Raw genomic sequence first — 17,203 nt, forward strand, 5'->3', positions numbered from 1 at the left:
GGGAGTGGAGTAAGCTTCAGAGATCCGACCAGATCACTGGGGTTTCATTTCTCCTGGCCAGATTCTTGCCACTTGGTATCCGTGTCTATTGTCTCTGAATTTCCTACTTGTCATGACGAGGGTCACTCCACCACATTTGATGTGATTCTCCCGTGACATTTCAAAGTGGTCCTTCGCGCCGGATATGGTGGCTGGGTCGAGCGGAAGTAGCAGTGGCGGCTGGAGGAAGACTGTGTACAGCAAATAGGATATTTAAAACCCTCATCTTGAGACCAGTCTCGCTGGAACATCCCGACGCGCGGCCCGGTCACCATCCGACTGAACCAGAAGGGACAACACCGACTGCCAGGGGTAAATTTTATGAAATATTTTGGTACCATGACGCCTAGACGGTTTTCAGTATGAGACTTAACTGCTTAACTGTTTGGTCAAGAGGACAATACTGCAGATAACATAACTTCTGTATGTGGGAAATCAGTCGTTTTAATGGTGTGGTCCGGATAACGTGCCTTCCGGACAGTTCGGATAACGTGCCTTCCGAACAAATGAATCAGTGAATTGACCAGGCCTGTGAGGGACGTACTAACAATTGACTGATTATGTGAGAACATACTAATGTGGTAGTGTGCTCTTGGAAAGTATTTGAAGGAGATCTAAAACTGTTCACGTTCTGTGAAATTTAAACACCAAGCTGATGTCCGCCAGAGACTCTAGGTCAAAAGGCAAAAGGTTGACATCAGGGAAAGTGAATGGGCACGTAGCATTTCTCCAGACAATCTTTCATTCTTTTTTGTGTGACTACTAACAAACGGATGATGAAAAAAGCGAGCAGTAAAAGGGGAGCCAGACCTAATAGTAGGTCGAAATCACCCGATATAAAAAAATAGATGGAACATAAGTTCCCTGGGAGTACAAAATATTTAGGAAAATGGAAAGAACGCTATCAATTTGATCCAGAATCAGCTGGGGTAAAGGAAACGGGAGAATTGTTAAGAAATCTCTCTATTCATGATCGACAAAAACAGCGTACTTGTGATACACCAGGGAAGCAATTGCGACAGGCCAGAGTCTGGCATGAGGTGGTACGGAGAAGGGAGGGGGTGGGTCAGAGTGGAATCAATATAGCTCGTGCTGAGGATGATGAGACACAAGGAAGGGGACGTAAGCGGGTAATAAAAATAACAGTACAGGAATATAGAGCTACGCTGTACCCACTGTTCAAAACAAATAGTGGTATCAATGAGGATGGGCACCCTAACGGTTCCTTCAATCAGCAATTCAAACAAGCAATTCTATTTGGCCTGAAGCCACAAATACGGTCATGGATAGAACAAAATATGGTAACACTGCCTATGGCCTCAATTGATGAATTTATGGACAATGCGATACATGCAGAAAAAGTAATGAAAGACAAAATAAAGAAAAAGGCGCACAAAATTCAGCTGCGAGAAGGGGCGGAAACGTACATAATGCGTACAGATTGGAGGAAGCAGGGTCCTAAAGTACGCAGATACTGGAGGGAAAAGGATAGGGGAGCACAATAAAGTCAGAGAAACAGAGGAAGGAGATGGGACAGGGATCATGATAGCAAAGAGAGGCGGGAGGAGGCAAGGAGGAAAGGACTTTGCTTTATTTGTTATAAGCAGGGGCATTTCACCCGGGAATATAGGGAGAGAGATAACAGTCAGGCATGACGAGGCACAGACCAGGTAGATGAAGGAAATGGGGAAAGTTGTATGTTAGATGATTGTTGTAGTCAGGATCAAATAGAGGCTCAGTTGGCTGGAGAAAATATACGCTCAACAGTAAGACCGGAAACTTTGGTTTATGTAAATAAGCCTATGATGTGTCTCGCAGATTCAGGTGCGGAAAGATCTGTCATTCGGGAGACAGCCAATGTCCCAAAATCAAAGCGTCTGGTAGTAATGACAGGGGCGAGTGGGGAGGAAACGAGAGTTCCCCTGAGTTAAGTGGTCAATTTGGAATGGAGCCAGAATAGGGAGGTAGCTTCCGCTAGTCAGGTTTTGATGATGGCAAAATGCCCACATAATCTGTTAGGACGAACAGATATGCTTCAAATGGAGCTAGCCATTGTTCCCACAAATAGAGGGGTATTCAAAGTAATACACTGACCCCTAGACTGCGTTTCTATTATGGTCACAGAGGCTGAGGATGTGCCATATTATTGGTGGAGTTTAGAGTTTCGCTTGGCGGATGTAACTCGAACAGCAGAACACATTGTTCGATTGGTAAAGAAATATCTCATAGTGGAACATGACACAATGTTGGTTGAAAATTTACACATGGCAGTACGGTACAATAAGACCCCAGGACCGGATGAGTCCTATTGTTAAAAAGGTCAGGTTGGCTTCTAGTATGCCGTTGTAGCACCCTCTGGTGGCTCGCCTGTTCATATAATTGAATTTTAGTTGGGCATGTTTTTAGCCACCTATTTTAGGGCCCACAATAACTAACAGACAAAAGTCATCATAACAGTTATTCTCTCCGAAGTCATCCAACCACAAGGTGTGCGTGCATGAGCATGTAAGTGAGTCAACATAAAATATCCTTTTCTTGTGGGATCGCGATTTGTTAATGTTGCTTGTGCTGTTTTTTTATTTGTTATGGTTATGACTGCGGCAACTTAATGTTGTGTCGACGAGGCTTTCCATTGCATCCGCTCATGTTTTCTTTTATTTGTTCTACAGAAACCACACACACATCCATATCTAACCAAATTAAAGATTACATGGACCAAACTGGTTTGATTATTCCTCATCTGGACAATATTGTGTTCTAACTGGGAACACTGCAGCGGTTATCGACTCCTGAAAATCAGTCCTACAAGCAAATATTTTACACCTATACTGAAGCTCTGTTCCGGTGTGGTCCAAGCATAGTACAAGTGATGTACTTTGTCTTCAAGGGGCCCACTTCATTCTGTACGGTGGACCCGCCGGGATGCATTCTAGATTTAATGCCAAACCCGGAGACTAGACATATCTGTAACAAAGGCGCACACGGACGATTCGAGTGACATTGCTGTCTTTGCTCTGCTGGTTTCCACAATCAGGGATTGGACTCGGAGTGGGGATAAACTGGAGACCTCCCCCTCTACCGGTTGGTCTAGGCTTAAACTCACACTGAGGGTCACAATACACCCACAGGTGCACATACACCCACCTCTAGATGTGTGATGTATTTTGCTCATTGACACTGAGGAAAGGGCCTTGGTGGGGCTGCCTGACTCCTTATGGAGTAAGAATGCTAGTCAATGTTACGTCAAGAGACAGAGATAGAAAACTGATAAAGGACGACAGTGTTCTACGCGCGTTTGAAAATCGTAGTGTGAATGTAAAAGTGTGCATGGAGGCTTGCAACCTCATTTTGGAATAGGAAAATCAACTGACAACTGTCTGGGAAGCAGAGGCAAGGATTCCCCGCCACTTGTGGTAGAAGCTTGGGAGTTACCTAAAACAGAGTATTTGTCGGCCTGTTCAGGGACTGGAGGTCAGTTTAGTCACCCTAGCTGAACCACTGACTTCCAACATGGGGAAATAAAACAGTAAAACAGACACTGTTGTGTTATTGTGTCATTTGGCTAAAGAAGGTCACAAGGTAAATAAAAACAAATTACAGTTGTGGAAAGAACAAGTGAAATATTTAGGTCATAATTTTATTGAAAAAGGAAGAACAATTTTAGAAGACAGAAAAATGGCTGTCCTGCACGCTCCTAAACCGTCAACTAAAAAACAGACGATGTCATTCTTGGGACTGACAAATTATTGTAGAACGTCGATTCCAAATTATGCAGAAATAGTTGCACCACTTTCCAAATTTATGTATGCAGATAACTTAAAAATGTCTTTGCCTTTGCAGTGGACCACAGAAGCAGAGCAGGCATTTTGTGATAAAAAAACAGGCCTTCGTGTCTAGTACGGCCTTGGCCTTGCCAGATTATTCTAAACCCTTTGTTCAAATGGTGGATTGCAAAGGCAAATACATGACATCATTATTGGCTCAGCAATATGGTGATAAACTAAGACCAGTGGCATATTATTCTTCAAAGTGAGATAATGTGACACGTGCACTTCCTCATTGCGTAAGAGCTGTTGGAGCAGCGTCACTGGCTGTGGAGAGCAGCTCAGCGGTAGTGCTTTTTCATCCATTCACCTTAAAAGTTCCACATGCGGTGTCGGCACTGTTGCTGCAGACCAACATGATATTTCGGTCACCAGTGCGACATTTGTCTTGTATGGCCGTTTTGCTATCATAACCACACCTCATGTTGGAAAGATGCACGGATTTAAAACAACTTTAATGCCAGCTGTCAGTCCTCCTCATCAGCTGAAGAATCTTCTTGATGGCATCACTGCCCAGAATTATCCCGTCTGTTTGTCCAGGCACCACAAACATAGGAACAGCCAACTTGAAATCATACACCTCCATTTCCACATCATATACTGCCGAAGGTGTAACCCGATGACCTCCACATCCAATAATGACAACATCGCCTGCAGAGTAACATTTCATGTCCGGGTGGAACTCCAACAACCGTGCCACAGCTGACTCACTTATTGTGCATCCAGTAGAGCCGCTGTCAATCATTGCTGTCAGGGAAACACCCGCTACCGTGGCAGTGGTATAGAACAAACTGTCTGACTTTTGGACCTCGTGTGTGCCTTGAAAGATGATAGTTTTACCTGAGGGTACACTGGAAGCGAGCGACTCCAACACTGATTCAAAATCATCTGTAGCGCTATTGGGAGGGTCGTCAACTTGATCCACATCGTACTCCCCTAGATGCAGACCCAATAGTTTCGCGACTGCGGTGACTGCGCGGACTGCGCCTGTGTGGGGCAGTTGCGTCTGGAGTGATCGGGTGAGTAGCACAAAAAGCAGAGCCTGTTTTCATGGCAGTGAACAAGCGCAGAGTGTTCAGCACTGGCACAGACAGCACATGGAAGATTGTTCAGACCTTCAATCTTAGGGAGCCTTGACTTACGCTTACCGGTGGCAGAGGTTGAAAAAGGAGCAGCTCTCTCCAGCAAAACTTTCTCCAACATTAAAATGACACGCTCGAGAGCGGTAAAGTGTGTTGTCCTGGCTGAGTGAGTTACTGACTGTCAGCATGGCCCGTGGCAGCTAATATGGCACAATTTGCAAAGTATGCAAATAATTTTTTAAGTAAATCAAACTCAGTTAAAATATTTAACTGAGTTAAATATTTTGGGATTAATCACCTGAGTTCATGCTTTAATTTTGACAGTCCTAATATGTCCTTTAATAGTCCCACAATGGGTGAAAAATATTTGCTTGTATGACTGGTTTCAGGGGTTTATGAGAGTGATAACGGCAGCATTATGTCCAGTTAGAACACAATATTGTCCAGATTAGGAATAATCAAACCAGTTTGGTCTATGCAATTTTTAATTTGGTTGGATATGGATATGTGTGGTTTCTGTAGAACAAATAAAAAGAATACATGAGGGGATGCAATGAAATGCCTCGTCAACACAACATCAATTTACTGCGATCATAGCCATAACAAATTAAAAGAAATAAAATTAAAAAAAACAGCACGAGCAACGTTAACTGAAATGTCCGCAAACAAATTGCGATCCGACAAAAAGGATATTTTATGTTGAGTCACTTACATGCTAATGCACGCACACCTTGTAGTTGGATGACTTCGGATAGAATAACTGTTACGATGACTTTTATCAGTTAGTTATCGTGGATCCAAAAATAGGTGGCTAAAAACATGCCAAACTAGAATTTAATTACATTAACAGGCAAACCACCAGAGGGTGCTACAGCAGCATAATACAAACAAATCTGGCCTTTATAACAGCCACCCCCAAATCTGAGAAACAGAGTAGTATCCATTGAGGCCAGTTAAGAATCTTCTTCTGATGGAAAGGCGGGCAACTTTATGAGGCAAGACACCGGTCTTACGAAAATGTTGCCATTCACTCGAACCTCTGCAGATTTGACCCCATTGTCTCTTCCCTGGATAGTCGTCTTTACTATTCCGACAGGCCAAAGGGCTCTCGGAGATTGTGGGTCTGCCAGCATAACCACAGTTCTGACTTTGAGGTCATCCTTGTCATCTGTCCATTTGTTACGAGTTTGTAAGGCGGGCAATTAATTTTGTGTGAAGCATTTTCAAAACTGGTCACTGAGAATTTGACTATGTCTCCAACCCTTCCTGCTCATAAGATCGGATTCAGGGTACACCACCTGTAGTAGAGCTGAATCATGCCGCCCCATCAAGAGTGTATTTGGTGTAATGGGATCGAGATCTGCAATGTCAGATGATACATAACCCAACCGTTTGGAATTGAGAATTCCCTCAATCTCCACTAGCACCGTTCTCAATACCACTTCGGGACAACTTGCAATCTCAAGGGGATACGGAGGGCGGCTTTGACGGATCTTATCTCCCTCTCCCATACTCCTCCGAAATGTGGGACCTTTGGAGGGTTGAAACGGAAGTCGATCTGTTGCAAAGTCAATTGAGTTTTCAGGGAAGGGGCAATTTTTCCAAAGGCTTGCTCGAGCTCTACTTTGAAATTTGTTCCTTGGTAAGAGTAAACTACCTGATGTTTGCCTCTCCGGGCGATTAGTCTGCGTCGGGACATGAGAAACGAATCACTGTCGAGACTGCTGAGGTCAAGATACACTGCTCTTGTTGTTAAACATTTATACAAAATGCCCCCAGCGGTTTTCAGTTCTTCTGCCTACCTTGACTTCAAGAGGGCAGAAACAATCCATACCCGTAGAGTAGAATGCTGGATGATAGAGTCTGAGGTGGGCTGGGGTAGATCGGCCATCTTAGGTACCTCTGGTTTAGCTCTCCATTTTTGACATTTTAGGCATTTGTAATACTTAGACTAGGCACGCCGCACTATAAGGCTGGCTCACGTATGCGAGCTCGCATATGCGAGCTTGCGCATGCTAGCTCGTGCATGCTAGCTCGCGCAGGCTGATGGCTGTTGGTAGCAGCACTTCAGCTCAGACTGATCAGAGATGTCGTGGCAACACATCTAATTAACTACGTCAGGGGAGGGAGGTCACTGGTCACCATACTCCTTAGAGTCATGGTTTCAAATCAAACCCATGAATATCTCTGAACAGCATACAAGCAAATAATGAAACAAAGAAATAAAATTAACACAAAACATGCCTCTCTCATGCCATTCCTTTCACCAAAAGAAATGAAAATAACACAAAAACAGTACCGAGGCATTCTGGGAGATTATCAGACTGAGGCATTCTGGGATCTCTCTGTGATGTTTCTTGCTTGCAATAACATGAATGATAAGACAGACTACGACATTGTGGATAGCTGCCCTTTTGTCCAGCTTTCTCTCGCACCATCACTGAGAAAACATACTCAATATAATGTATTTGTCACACTCAATTTGTAGCATAGATATCTAAGACTTTGGCCAGCAGGGTGTGCTAACATGCACTCTACTATGCCCCAAAGGGACAGGCTCAACGGCCGAGAGAGTTGTTCAGTCTATAGAATAGGCGCGTCGCATGACAAGGCGCCTCGTTTGTTTTGGGGGAAATTTGAGACTTTAAAGTGCGCCTTATGGTCGCAAAAATACGGTATATATATATATATATATATATATATTTATTCACACACAATAGAATTTTACATTTATAGCGCCTTTCACAACAGATGGAGCTGTAACAAAGCGCTTTCCATATGGTGGAATATAAATTAGCGGGTAATTAGAACACAAATTAAAGCACATAAAACGTTTACAATAGATACCAGAATGATAGCAGAACAGTGACAGTCTCATGTCGAGTAGAGAGCTGAAGAAGAATGGACAGAGAGGGGGTTTGCCTAACATTTAATGGAAGTTCATTCCATAGAGAAGGACCGGCAACAGAAAAGGCACAATCCCCGCTAAGACTGCGCTTAGTCCTCGACACCTCCAGCAGCATTTGGTCCACAGACCTGAGGCAGCGGGCAGGTGCGTAGGGGTGGAGGAGCTCAGAGAGGTACGCTGGGGCTCGGCCATTTAAAGCTTTGAAGACAAACAGAATTATCTTGAAGAACTCTAAAGTGCACTGGGAGCCAGTGAAGAGAGGCAAAGATTGGGGTGATGCGATATATCTTCCGAGCGCCAGTTAAAAGGCGAGAGGCAGCATTTTGGACCAGTTGAAGGCGCTTGAGCGAGGACTCCAAAGTAAAGTGCATTGCAGTAATCTAGCCTAGATGTAACGAATGCACGGATTACTGTTTCTAAGTGCTGTTCGGAAAGAAAGGGCTTCACTTAAGCCAGCTGCCTAAAATGAAAGAATCTGGATTGAACAACAGCATCTGCTCAGATCTGCTGATCTAATATAAAATCACTGTTCAGTTTAAAACCCAAGTTTGAGATGGTGACTTTAGATAAGAGGTCAGGGGGCAGAGGTCAACAGGATTGAGAATAGAAGGGCCAGTGGGACTGAACACCATAACCTCTGTCTTCTTTTCATTGAAATTCAGGAAGTTAAGTGACATCCAGATTTTGATATCCTCTAGGCAGGACAAAAGGTGTCTCAAGGAGAACGTGTCTTTTTGCCTAGCGGGACATAGATCTGAGTGTCATTTGCATAGCAATGGAAGGAAATTCCATGTTTTCATAGGATGGAACCTAGGGGCAGCAAGTATTATGAAAACAGCAAGGGCCCCAAAACGGAACTTTGTGGGACACCGTACAACAAAGAGGCAGAGCGGGAATCAGGGCAACTTAGGCGAGCACAGAAGGTCTTGCCAGTCAAGTAGGATCTAAACCATTCTAGAGTGCTCCCACTAATGCCCACCTGGTACTGTAAACGAGCAAGAAGTATATTGTGGTCCACCGTGTCAAACGCTGCAGTTAGATCAAACAAGACAAGTCATACATAGTCTCCAGTGTCGTTTGCCAGAAGAACATCATTTAATACTCGTAACAGGGCTCACTCTGTGCTATGCATTTTCTTGAAACCTGACTGGAAAACCTCCAGACGTTGTGTTCATCCAGGGAAGGATCGTAACTGCATGTGCGCCACGTTTTCCAAGATTTTAGAAATAAAAGGCAATTCGGAAATGGGTCTAAAATTTTCCAGCACACCTTGATCAAGGCCAGGTTTGTTAAGCATGTTTAAAATGTTGGGGGACTACACCAGAAGAGAGACTGCTGTTGATAATGGCCAAAACCGATTCGCCAATACTTGGGAAAACTTCTTTAAAGAAATGAGGACGGACGGCGTCATGTGGTGAGCTGGAGAGCTTTATATGGCAAACCACATCCTCCAAAAAAGACAAGGAGATCACGGAGTCCTCCTGAATGACTACCGTCCTGTTGCTCTCACGCCAGTCATCATGAAGTGCTTTGAGAGACTAGTTCTCTAGCACATCAGGGACTTCCTTCCTCCCACACTGGACCCCTACCAGTTTGCATACCGAGCAAACAGATCCACTGAGGACGACATCGACACTGCTCTGCATGTTGTGCTGGGCCACCTGGAACAACAGCAGAGCTATGCCAGGATGCACTTTGTGGACTACAGCTCGGCATTCAACACAATCATCCCGGACATCCTCGTCGCCAAACTGGACATTCTCGGCCTCCCTGCCCTCACACGCATCTGGATTAAGGACTTTCTCACAACAGACCCCAGACTGTGTTGCTCGGCCCCTACACGTCCTCCACCCGAACGCTGAGCACCGGTTCCCCTCAAGGATGCAACTAATTTATATATTTGATTAAATTATTGTTGTATTGCACTGGAGAGGGGAGCTCTCTAATCTCGTTGCACACTGTACAATGACAATAAAGGGATTTCTGATTCTGATCTGATTCTGACAAAGGAATCTAATACTGGGGAACAAGGAACGTGTATGGAGGGGACAAATGTAGCAATCGAAACAAGAGTCTGAGCTGTAGCAACCTAGTCAATAAAAAAATGCAAAAATCTATGACACATTTCAGGGGACGAGTCTGTGCAATTTGGCTGTCGGGTTTTAAGTGCAGGATTGAAAGTTTGAAATAGAGTTCGCGGATTATGACAATTTGCCTGAATAAGACTGGACAAGTACTCCCTCTATGACTCTTTCACCTTGTTTCGATAACTGTGCCAGCAGTCTTTTAGAATTTGATTTGAGACCTGCAGTCTTTTTCCCACCTGCGTTCAGCTTTGCTGCATTCTTGTTTAGCTGCACGAGTTCTTACATTAAACCATGGCTCCGGTCTTACTTTTGGACACATAATTTTTAATGGAGCCACAGAATCCAAAATATTACTACATGAGTGGAACCAAGAGCTGAGTTCCTCTGTGTTTGATGATGGACCACAGAGCTGATCAAAGGCTTCAGAGAACCGACTCGCAGTGAGGGGGTTAAAAATCCGGTGGGTTCATTCACTGGTAGTAGGTTGAACATCAGCAGAGGAAAACACTACATCAAAGAGCACTGTCATGTGATCAGAAATAACATTGTCCAACACTTTCCAATTTGATATCAATAAACCAAAAGTAAGGACAAAGTATAACATTTGTCCCTGTTTATAAGTGGGGCCAGACACGCATTGCACGAAATTGAAAGAGTCTATGAGTCTCGAAAAGTCCTTTGCCAGTCAATTTTCAGGACAGCACACATGTATATTAAAATCCCCCATCAGCAGGATATGATTATATTTTAGCATGATTTACACAAGAAGATTTGAAAAGTCGTTCAGAAATTCCTTGTTGTATTTTGGAGGTACAGTGAACCCTCGCTACTTCGCGGTTCACCTTTCGCGGGTTCAGTGCTTCGCGGGTCTAAAAAATATTCGGGGGCATTGTAGTTTCGCCGAGCGGCACGACGAAGGAGCGGTTAGACGGCCGGCGTGCGCCGAGGAAGAGCGTGGGCGAAGAGGAGAGTGGACGAAGAAGAGCACGTTCCCCCGGGCACGATTTGGGGCGACGTTTCGCGCGGTTCGGACCGTACCAGAGCTCCGGCCGGCGTGCGTGGTAGTTAAGCCGAAGAGGAACAACTTCCGCCCGGGCACTAGCGGGGCGACATTTCGCTCCGTTCGGGACCGTACGAGAGCTCCGGAGGAGACCGGCCGGCGTGCGTGGTAGTTAAGCCGAAGAGGAACACCTTCCGCCCAGGCATGAGCGGAGCGCGAGGCTGTCAGTTATGAATGAATAAATGAATAAATAAATAAATGAAGAATGCCACCTTTCATTTCACAGGGCACACCGGACGGCGTACCAGCAGGTAAAAGTCGAAGTAATTAAATAAATACAAAAAGAAGTAATTGAATAAATACAAAAATAATGGCTGGGGAATAAAAAAATAAGTTTTAATAATAATTTATTTATTTTTTGTTATTTTTTTTTAATTTCACTCTCTCTCTCTCTCTACCCGTATATATATATATATATATATATATATTTTTTTTTTAAGCATTTTTGAAGGTGCGCCGCTACTTCGCACTTTTTTTTTTTTTTTAAGCATTTTTGGAGGTGCGCCGCTACTTCGCGGATTTTCAGTTTTCGCGGGTGGTCTCGGTCCCCATTAACCGCGATAACCGAGGGTTCACTGTATATAGATGACATAGCAGAGCACAGGAGCAGTCCTGCCTACTTCAAAGAGCGTGCTCTCGAAGCTGGTGATCGATGAGGCCAATATAAACCGTTTACATTCAAACTTGTTTTTGAAAATAGTTGCCGTTCCCCAACCACGACCTGACGTTCTCGGAGCATTCAAGTAAGAAGACGCAGGCGGTAATAGTTCCAGCATCGCACTGCACTCACCGGTGCTCGTCCAGGTCTTCGTCAGGCTGAGGAAATCCAACTCATTGTGAAGAAATGGCTCCCTCAGAATAAACATTTGTTCATCAGCGAACTGGCTTTTAACAACGCTATCCTTGAGCGAGTTGCAGGTGTGCGTAGCTCCTCCAATCGGCAAGCTCTGGGAAGCTCTCACAGAAGTTGTTGATCGATGCCGCGTCGGAGGACATGCGGATGGCAGCGCATCTGAAGCTCCTCTGGACAGCCGATGATTGGTACCAAGCAGGGCTCTCTAACGTGCCACCACGGAGTACATCCATGCGTTCGGGATCGAGCAGGGGACGAAGCGTGCTTTAACTCCCTTTTTAGCTTCGTCAGCCGGCCACCGCACTGCTTCCGCCGTGCAGGGGAGCACGAAGTCGCGTAAGACTTCCGCCAAGATGTCGTTGTTGTTGTTGTTGTTGTTGGGCTGGCGCCTGGGCGGAACCTCCCAATGTTCGCCCAGCTAGCGCAATCACCTTCTGCGGCTCGGTGGAGAGGCCGTTGTGAGGGGGAGGTGCGTCGCCGAAAATCCTCTGCCGGAGGGGAATGAGTCGGGGGCACCGCAGGAGCCATAGCCAAAAGGTGGCAGGAGATAGTGGCGGCGCCCTCTCCCTGACCGGTCCTCTGGACCGAGTCGTGGGGTAATATGGGTGCCGGCAGGATACATTCGTCGTCGACGGGGGACCGCCGACTCGTCCGGGAGACCACGTAGAGGTTGTATCCTTCCTCCCGGCCAAGATGTCGTCGGCAACGACTGACCCCAACTATGCTCGAACGCAGCTGAATCGCCAACTTAACACCGTAGGTCCAGCAGAGATTGGCGATCATACACCAGCCGCGAGTCTATATATACATATACATATATACATACATATATACATACATATATACATACATATATATATACATATATATATACATACATACATATATACATACATATATACATATATATACATATATACATACATATATACATATATATATACATATATACATATATATACATACATATATACATACATATATATATACATATACTTTAGGGCTGTCAAAATTAATGCATTTACTTAAAAAAATTATTTGCATACTTTGCAAATATTGTGCTATATTAGCTGTCTTGAGCACAAAACACTTGTGTTTAAGTTACCACTGAGCCTTGCAAACCAACACTGCTGGAGTGTGGCGATTGTAGGCAGTTTTGAGAAATGTTTAGAAAATAAATGTCTGTAAAGATGTCTCCATTTAGATCGTATTCACGAATCCAAGAAAGCTATGAGAACAGTCTTTGAATTAAATAAACTTCATATTTGGTGATTTTACACCAATTCCGAGATATTATTCAACTAAATATCTGCTATAAGCTTCGCAAAAAATAGTCGTTGAAAAATGTGATTAATCTCAATCATGGAATTTTTTGTGATTAGAATTAGAAATCCCTTTATTGTCATTGTACTCAAGAGTGCAACGAGATTAGAGTTAATTAGTTAAAAAAAATTAATCACTTGACAGCTGTCAGGTTCGCCAATTTGACATATAGGGTTCATAGCTGAAAGAAGAGAGGCACTCAGCTCAAGTGGATACAGAGAGGTTAATAAAGTTTATTTGGCAACTTCATCTCCCTTCTGTTCCTCGATGTTTTTCACACATTCCCTTTTATAACATCGAGGAATCAGATTACACTTCGAGAAATCAGATTACATTCAAGGGAGGTACAGTTCGTCTTCTTAAAAGCTGGTTTAGTCCGGTTTATCATGAGCGTGCCGTCGTGGGTCACAGCTGACTTTGACGTCAACATCTTCTATCAGGACCCAGCACGATGTTGATTACTTCAGACTTCGATGCCAACTTCTACTATCAGGCTCCTCACGATGTTGTTTACTTCATCCTCACTTCTGAAGAAGTGCCACCGCCCTGCCAATTGCAGACACTTCCCTGGAGTAGAGATGTCCTCCTGTACCTCCACTCTGACTGTAAACACTCAAGCATAGTCCACTCCACTAATTTGCAACATGTCATGCGCACCATGCATTGAAATAAAGCTGCGTCATGGCAAATGTATAATAACCTCTAAATATTATTCTAACATTCCCCCCTGTTTATTCTACATTTGCCCCAAAAATTATCAATGGAACTTCCAAGGATTTAATTCCATCAAATCACTAGCTTGATAGCAAATGTAAACCCCTCTATTTTTCTTTGTTTTAACTTTAATGTATTTGAGCGTTTTGGATTAACGAATTGGATCTCCTAGGTAAATTCAGTCGTCGTCATCAACTTGGTCATCAGTGTCTCCTCCATCACCAGCACCTCTGTAATTAATCAAAGGATATATTTCCTGTAGTTTGGAATTTGTTGGAGCGAGAGCTGTTGAGATAAGTCGGACAAGCAAAGCGCGAATGCAGGGAATACAACAACATCCACACAGTACAAGGATTGAGGTGAACATTGTTATAGAAATCATTACAGAAAATACCATATTTTTATATTTACCAAACGTTTTGTTCCACCACTCATCCCATGCAGAGGTAGTCACACCTGAGTGTTCCTTCAGCTTATGCTTCAGGGTGCGCAAGCCTGCAATGGCTCTTGTGAGGGACCCTTCCGGAGAAGTGTTGTTAGGAATGAATGTACAAAATTGGTCCCCAAACATGGCGCAAACCCCTCCTCTCTCTGCCAACAGCATGTCCACCGCGATGCGGTTTTGAAATGCCATGAGTGATGTTGCTGCCAATTGTTCTTTAATAGCTATAAATCTTTCTTCAGTGAAGTTCCCCAATCTTTGCACGTCATAGTGTATGTAATTTATTCGATCATCATTCTTATTCGGTGTAATCCAAAGAAGAATGGATTCGAACCCCGCTGCGATTTGATTTACCAACTTATACTCATCTGGTACGCCCCTTGGTTGGCCAATTGCATCCAAATAGGTCACATCACCATCCCTCCAGGAAGCACTTCGTCTTTTCCTGGAATAATAATAGTGTAATTTGTGGGCTTCAGCTGCTCTTTGAATATCCCTTGCTGTGGATGGAAAAATAGACATCTGGTAAGAGAAGTGACACCAATGCACAAGTTCCAACTGCGTCCTTTAATGAATCAAATAATTTAGTACCCCCGCACCACCACCACACATCACTGCGTGGCAGTAGTGTACCTGCTTGGAGCAGAGTTGTTTTGCACCACGCTGATGATAAGCTTCCCACTCTTGTTTGTGTTCCTGTGAGATTAACACAAGTAAAGTTAGCCACTGCCACATCGGTAGAAAAGATAGGCTTATCTTTCGTTGCCTTAGTCGCAGGGTACACATCATTCCAAGCAATGCAATCCGCATTAGGTGTTAATTTCGTCATTACTTCTAAAAGACATGTTGATGGAAGAGCTGTTGGAATTACTCGTAGCAATGGTCTCGGACCCATGCATGAAACACAGCTTTTAGTGCAACTAAAACTACACAACACAAAATCTCAATTTTTATCCACGCGAAAATCACGTCAACCGAGAGACCCCTAATAGGGTAGGGTGGCTTATAGTTCTTCACTGGCCTAAAATGTTTTCAGATCCTATTGATCTGCTCCCACCTAGTCACCAGACTTGCCTACCTTTCCCTTGTCGGGTGTCTGAGTTGAGATGACTTTTTTACAATGCACAAGGTGTATGTTGCTTGGGGAAACTGTCCTCGTTTTGGGCTTATGTTTCCCTGAGAATTGTGTCGAGCACAGATCATGCAGGCTCTACAAAAAATCTTTTGAGAAAAAATTAAAGCCATATGTTGTATAAAATTGGTTTATCTGTCCTACCATCCCTCCTGTTGATACATGTGGCACAACATGTGTCAATATAGCGAAAAAGATTTTTTGGAATAATCGGTTTATTATTTGAACTGACATATATGCCATTAGTCAAAGTAGCTCCTTTTTCTAGCCATAGTTTTTTCTCTTGCATAAGACTTTGTTGTTGCAGGTCTGCAAGGATGTCGCCTCGCAGAACGTTATCTAGCGGCGCACACTCAGCCACACCTATGAGTGGTTTGGTAGCTGCTTCTTTTGCTGTCTTATCTTTCCTAAAGTAATGTCATCAGTACCCACAGTATGTGCGGAACATTTACATATTGCAATTTGGTTTTGTTATTTCTATCTAGTTTCCGTCTTAGTGCCATTGCCATCCAAAATTCTGTATCTTCATATCCGTCTTCATTCATCTCTTTTTTTCCCTCTTCGTTTTATTTTTATTTCTATCTTGTAAGTCGACTATTTTTTGTGTATTAAGCTGACCAGCGAATTCATATTTTGTTATCCATGAGTTTAAATGTTTTACTTTATCTGGACATTGGCTTTCTATAAATTTCCAGTCCTTACACGTCAATTGTTGCTTCGGATCCTTTTTGTTAGCTTTTTTACTGTTTAATTTCCCCATGTTGGAAGTCAGTGGTTCACCTAGGGCAGGGATGTCCAAACTTTTTGCAAAGCGGGCCGGATTTGAAGTTGCAAAATGTGGGGGGGGCCGACCTCGGCTGACATTCACTGCATAAACAACAATATATTCAAACACATTTTAGCAAGCGATTCTGTGTTTCACATTTTGCTTTTTTATTTGCATTTAAACCATCAAACATGTATTTTGGTTCATTTGAAATATGAACATCACATGCAATTGAATATTTGCTTAACTTTTTATTCTTAAACAGAAGTAATTATACTCTTGAGTGCAAATAATATTTGAACATGAATTATATTATGAACATGAATTATATTATCATCATGGGAGTTCAATGTCCACAGAATTTTTGAAAAACAGAAATGATTACCACAAGTGCAGGACTAATTTGATATATATGACATATCAAATATAAATGTTGATTGAAAATTTTATTCTGGAATGAAAACCGACAACTTGTCTGAATTTGTGACTGAACAAAACAAAATTAAGCCAGTTATTTTAATGACAAATGACTTGCCTGCATTAATGTGACGGGTGATACTGAGATCTGGACTGCAGCACAAAGGCCAGGTCTGGCTCAAAGGCAGAAGTATTAATGCGCAAGATGTCTCGCAGATGAGAGTCTGTGAGCCGTGTCCTCAGACGACTCTTATTTAAGTTCATTACAGAGAATGTCTTTTCACACAAATACGTCGACCCAAACAAGCTCAACATTTTCTTAGCAAACTCTCGAATCTCTCGAAACCTGCCTTTATCCAGCTCTCTGTAAAAGTTGGCAAGAGAAAGTTGCTGGTGCCGACTACGGCTCTCGGCGTCACACTGCAACTCAATGAGCTCCAGCTGTAAATGGGCTTGAACATTGTCTGTGTCCACGGAGAAAGGTGATGAAAAAAGAGCGATGTCCTTCTCAATAGCTGCAAAATCCCGAAAGCGTTGTGTGAACTCTTCAGCCAAA

General features: G+C 43.4%; 1 protein-coding gene across 3 annotated transcripts in view; it reads right to left on the reverse strand.

Annotated features, from left to right (window-relative positions):
* Positions 1 to 13,389: 13,389 nt before the first annotated feature.
* The window catches only part of LOC148314415 (cobalamin trafficking protein CblD-like), a 52,717-nt gene continuing 48,903 nt past the window's right edge, over positions 13,390 to 17,203 (reverse strand). For 2 of the 3 annotated variants that reach the window (XM_088287677.1, XM_088287681.1), the window contains 2 exons: positions 14,924 to 15,028; positions 13,390 to 14,832 (listed from right to left, as the gene is read on the reverse strand). In XM_088287677.1, the coding sequence (XP_088143803.1) occupies positions 14,740 to 14,832; positions 14,924 to 15,028 (198 nt within the window). In that variant the 3' untranslated portion in view covers positions 13,390 to 14,739. The remainder of the gene's footprint in view (positions 14,833 to 14,923; positions 15,029 to 17,203) is intronic. The other variant, XM_088287680.1, reaches the window with a different exon arrangement.

The sequence above is a fragment of the Idiotropiscis lumnitzeri genome, unplaced genomic scaffold (assembly GCF_059441095.1).
Source record: "Idiotropiscis lumnitzeri isolate Australia: NSW breed Sydney's pygmy pipehorse unplaced genomic scaffold, RoL_Ilum_1.0 HiC_scaffold_302, whole genome shotgun sequence".
NCBI lineage: Eukaryota > Metazoa > Chordata > Actinopteri > Syngnathiformes > Syngnathidae > Idiotropiscis > Idiotropiscis lumnitzeri.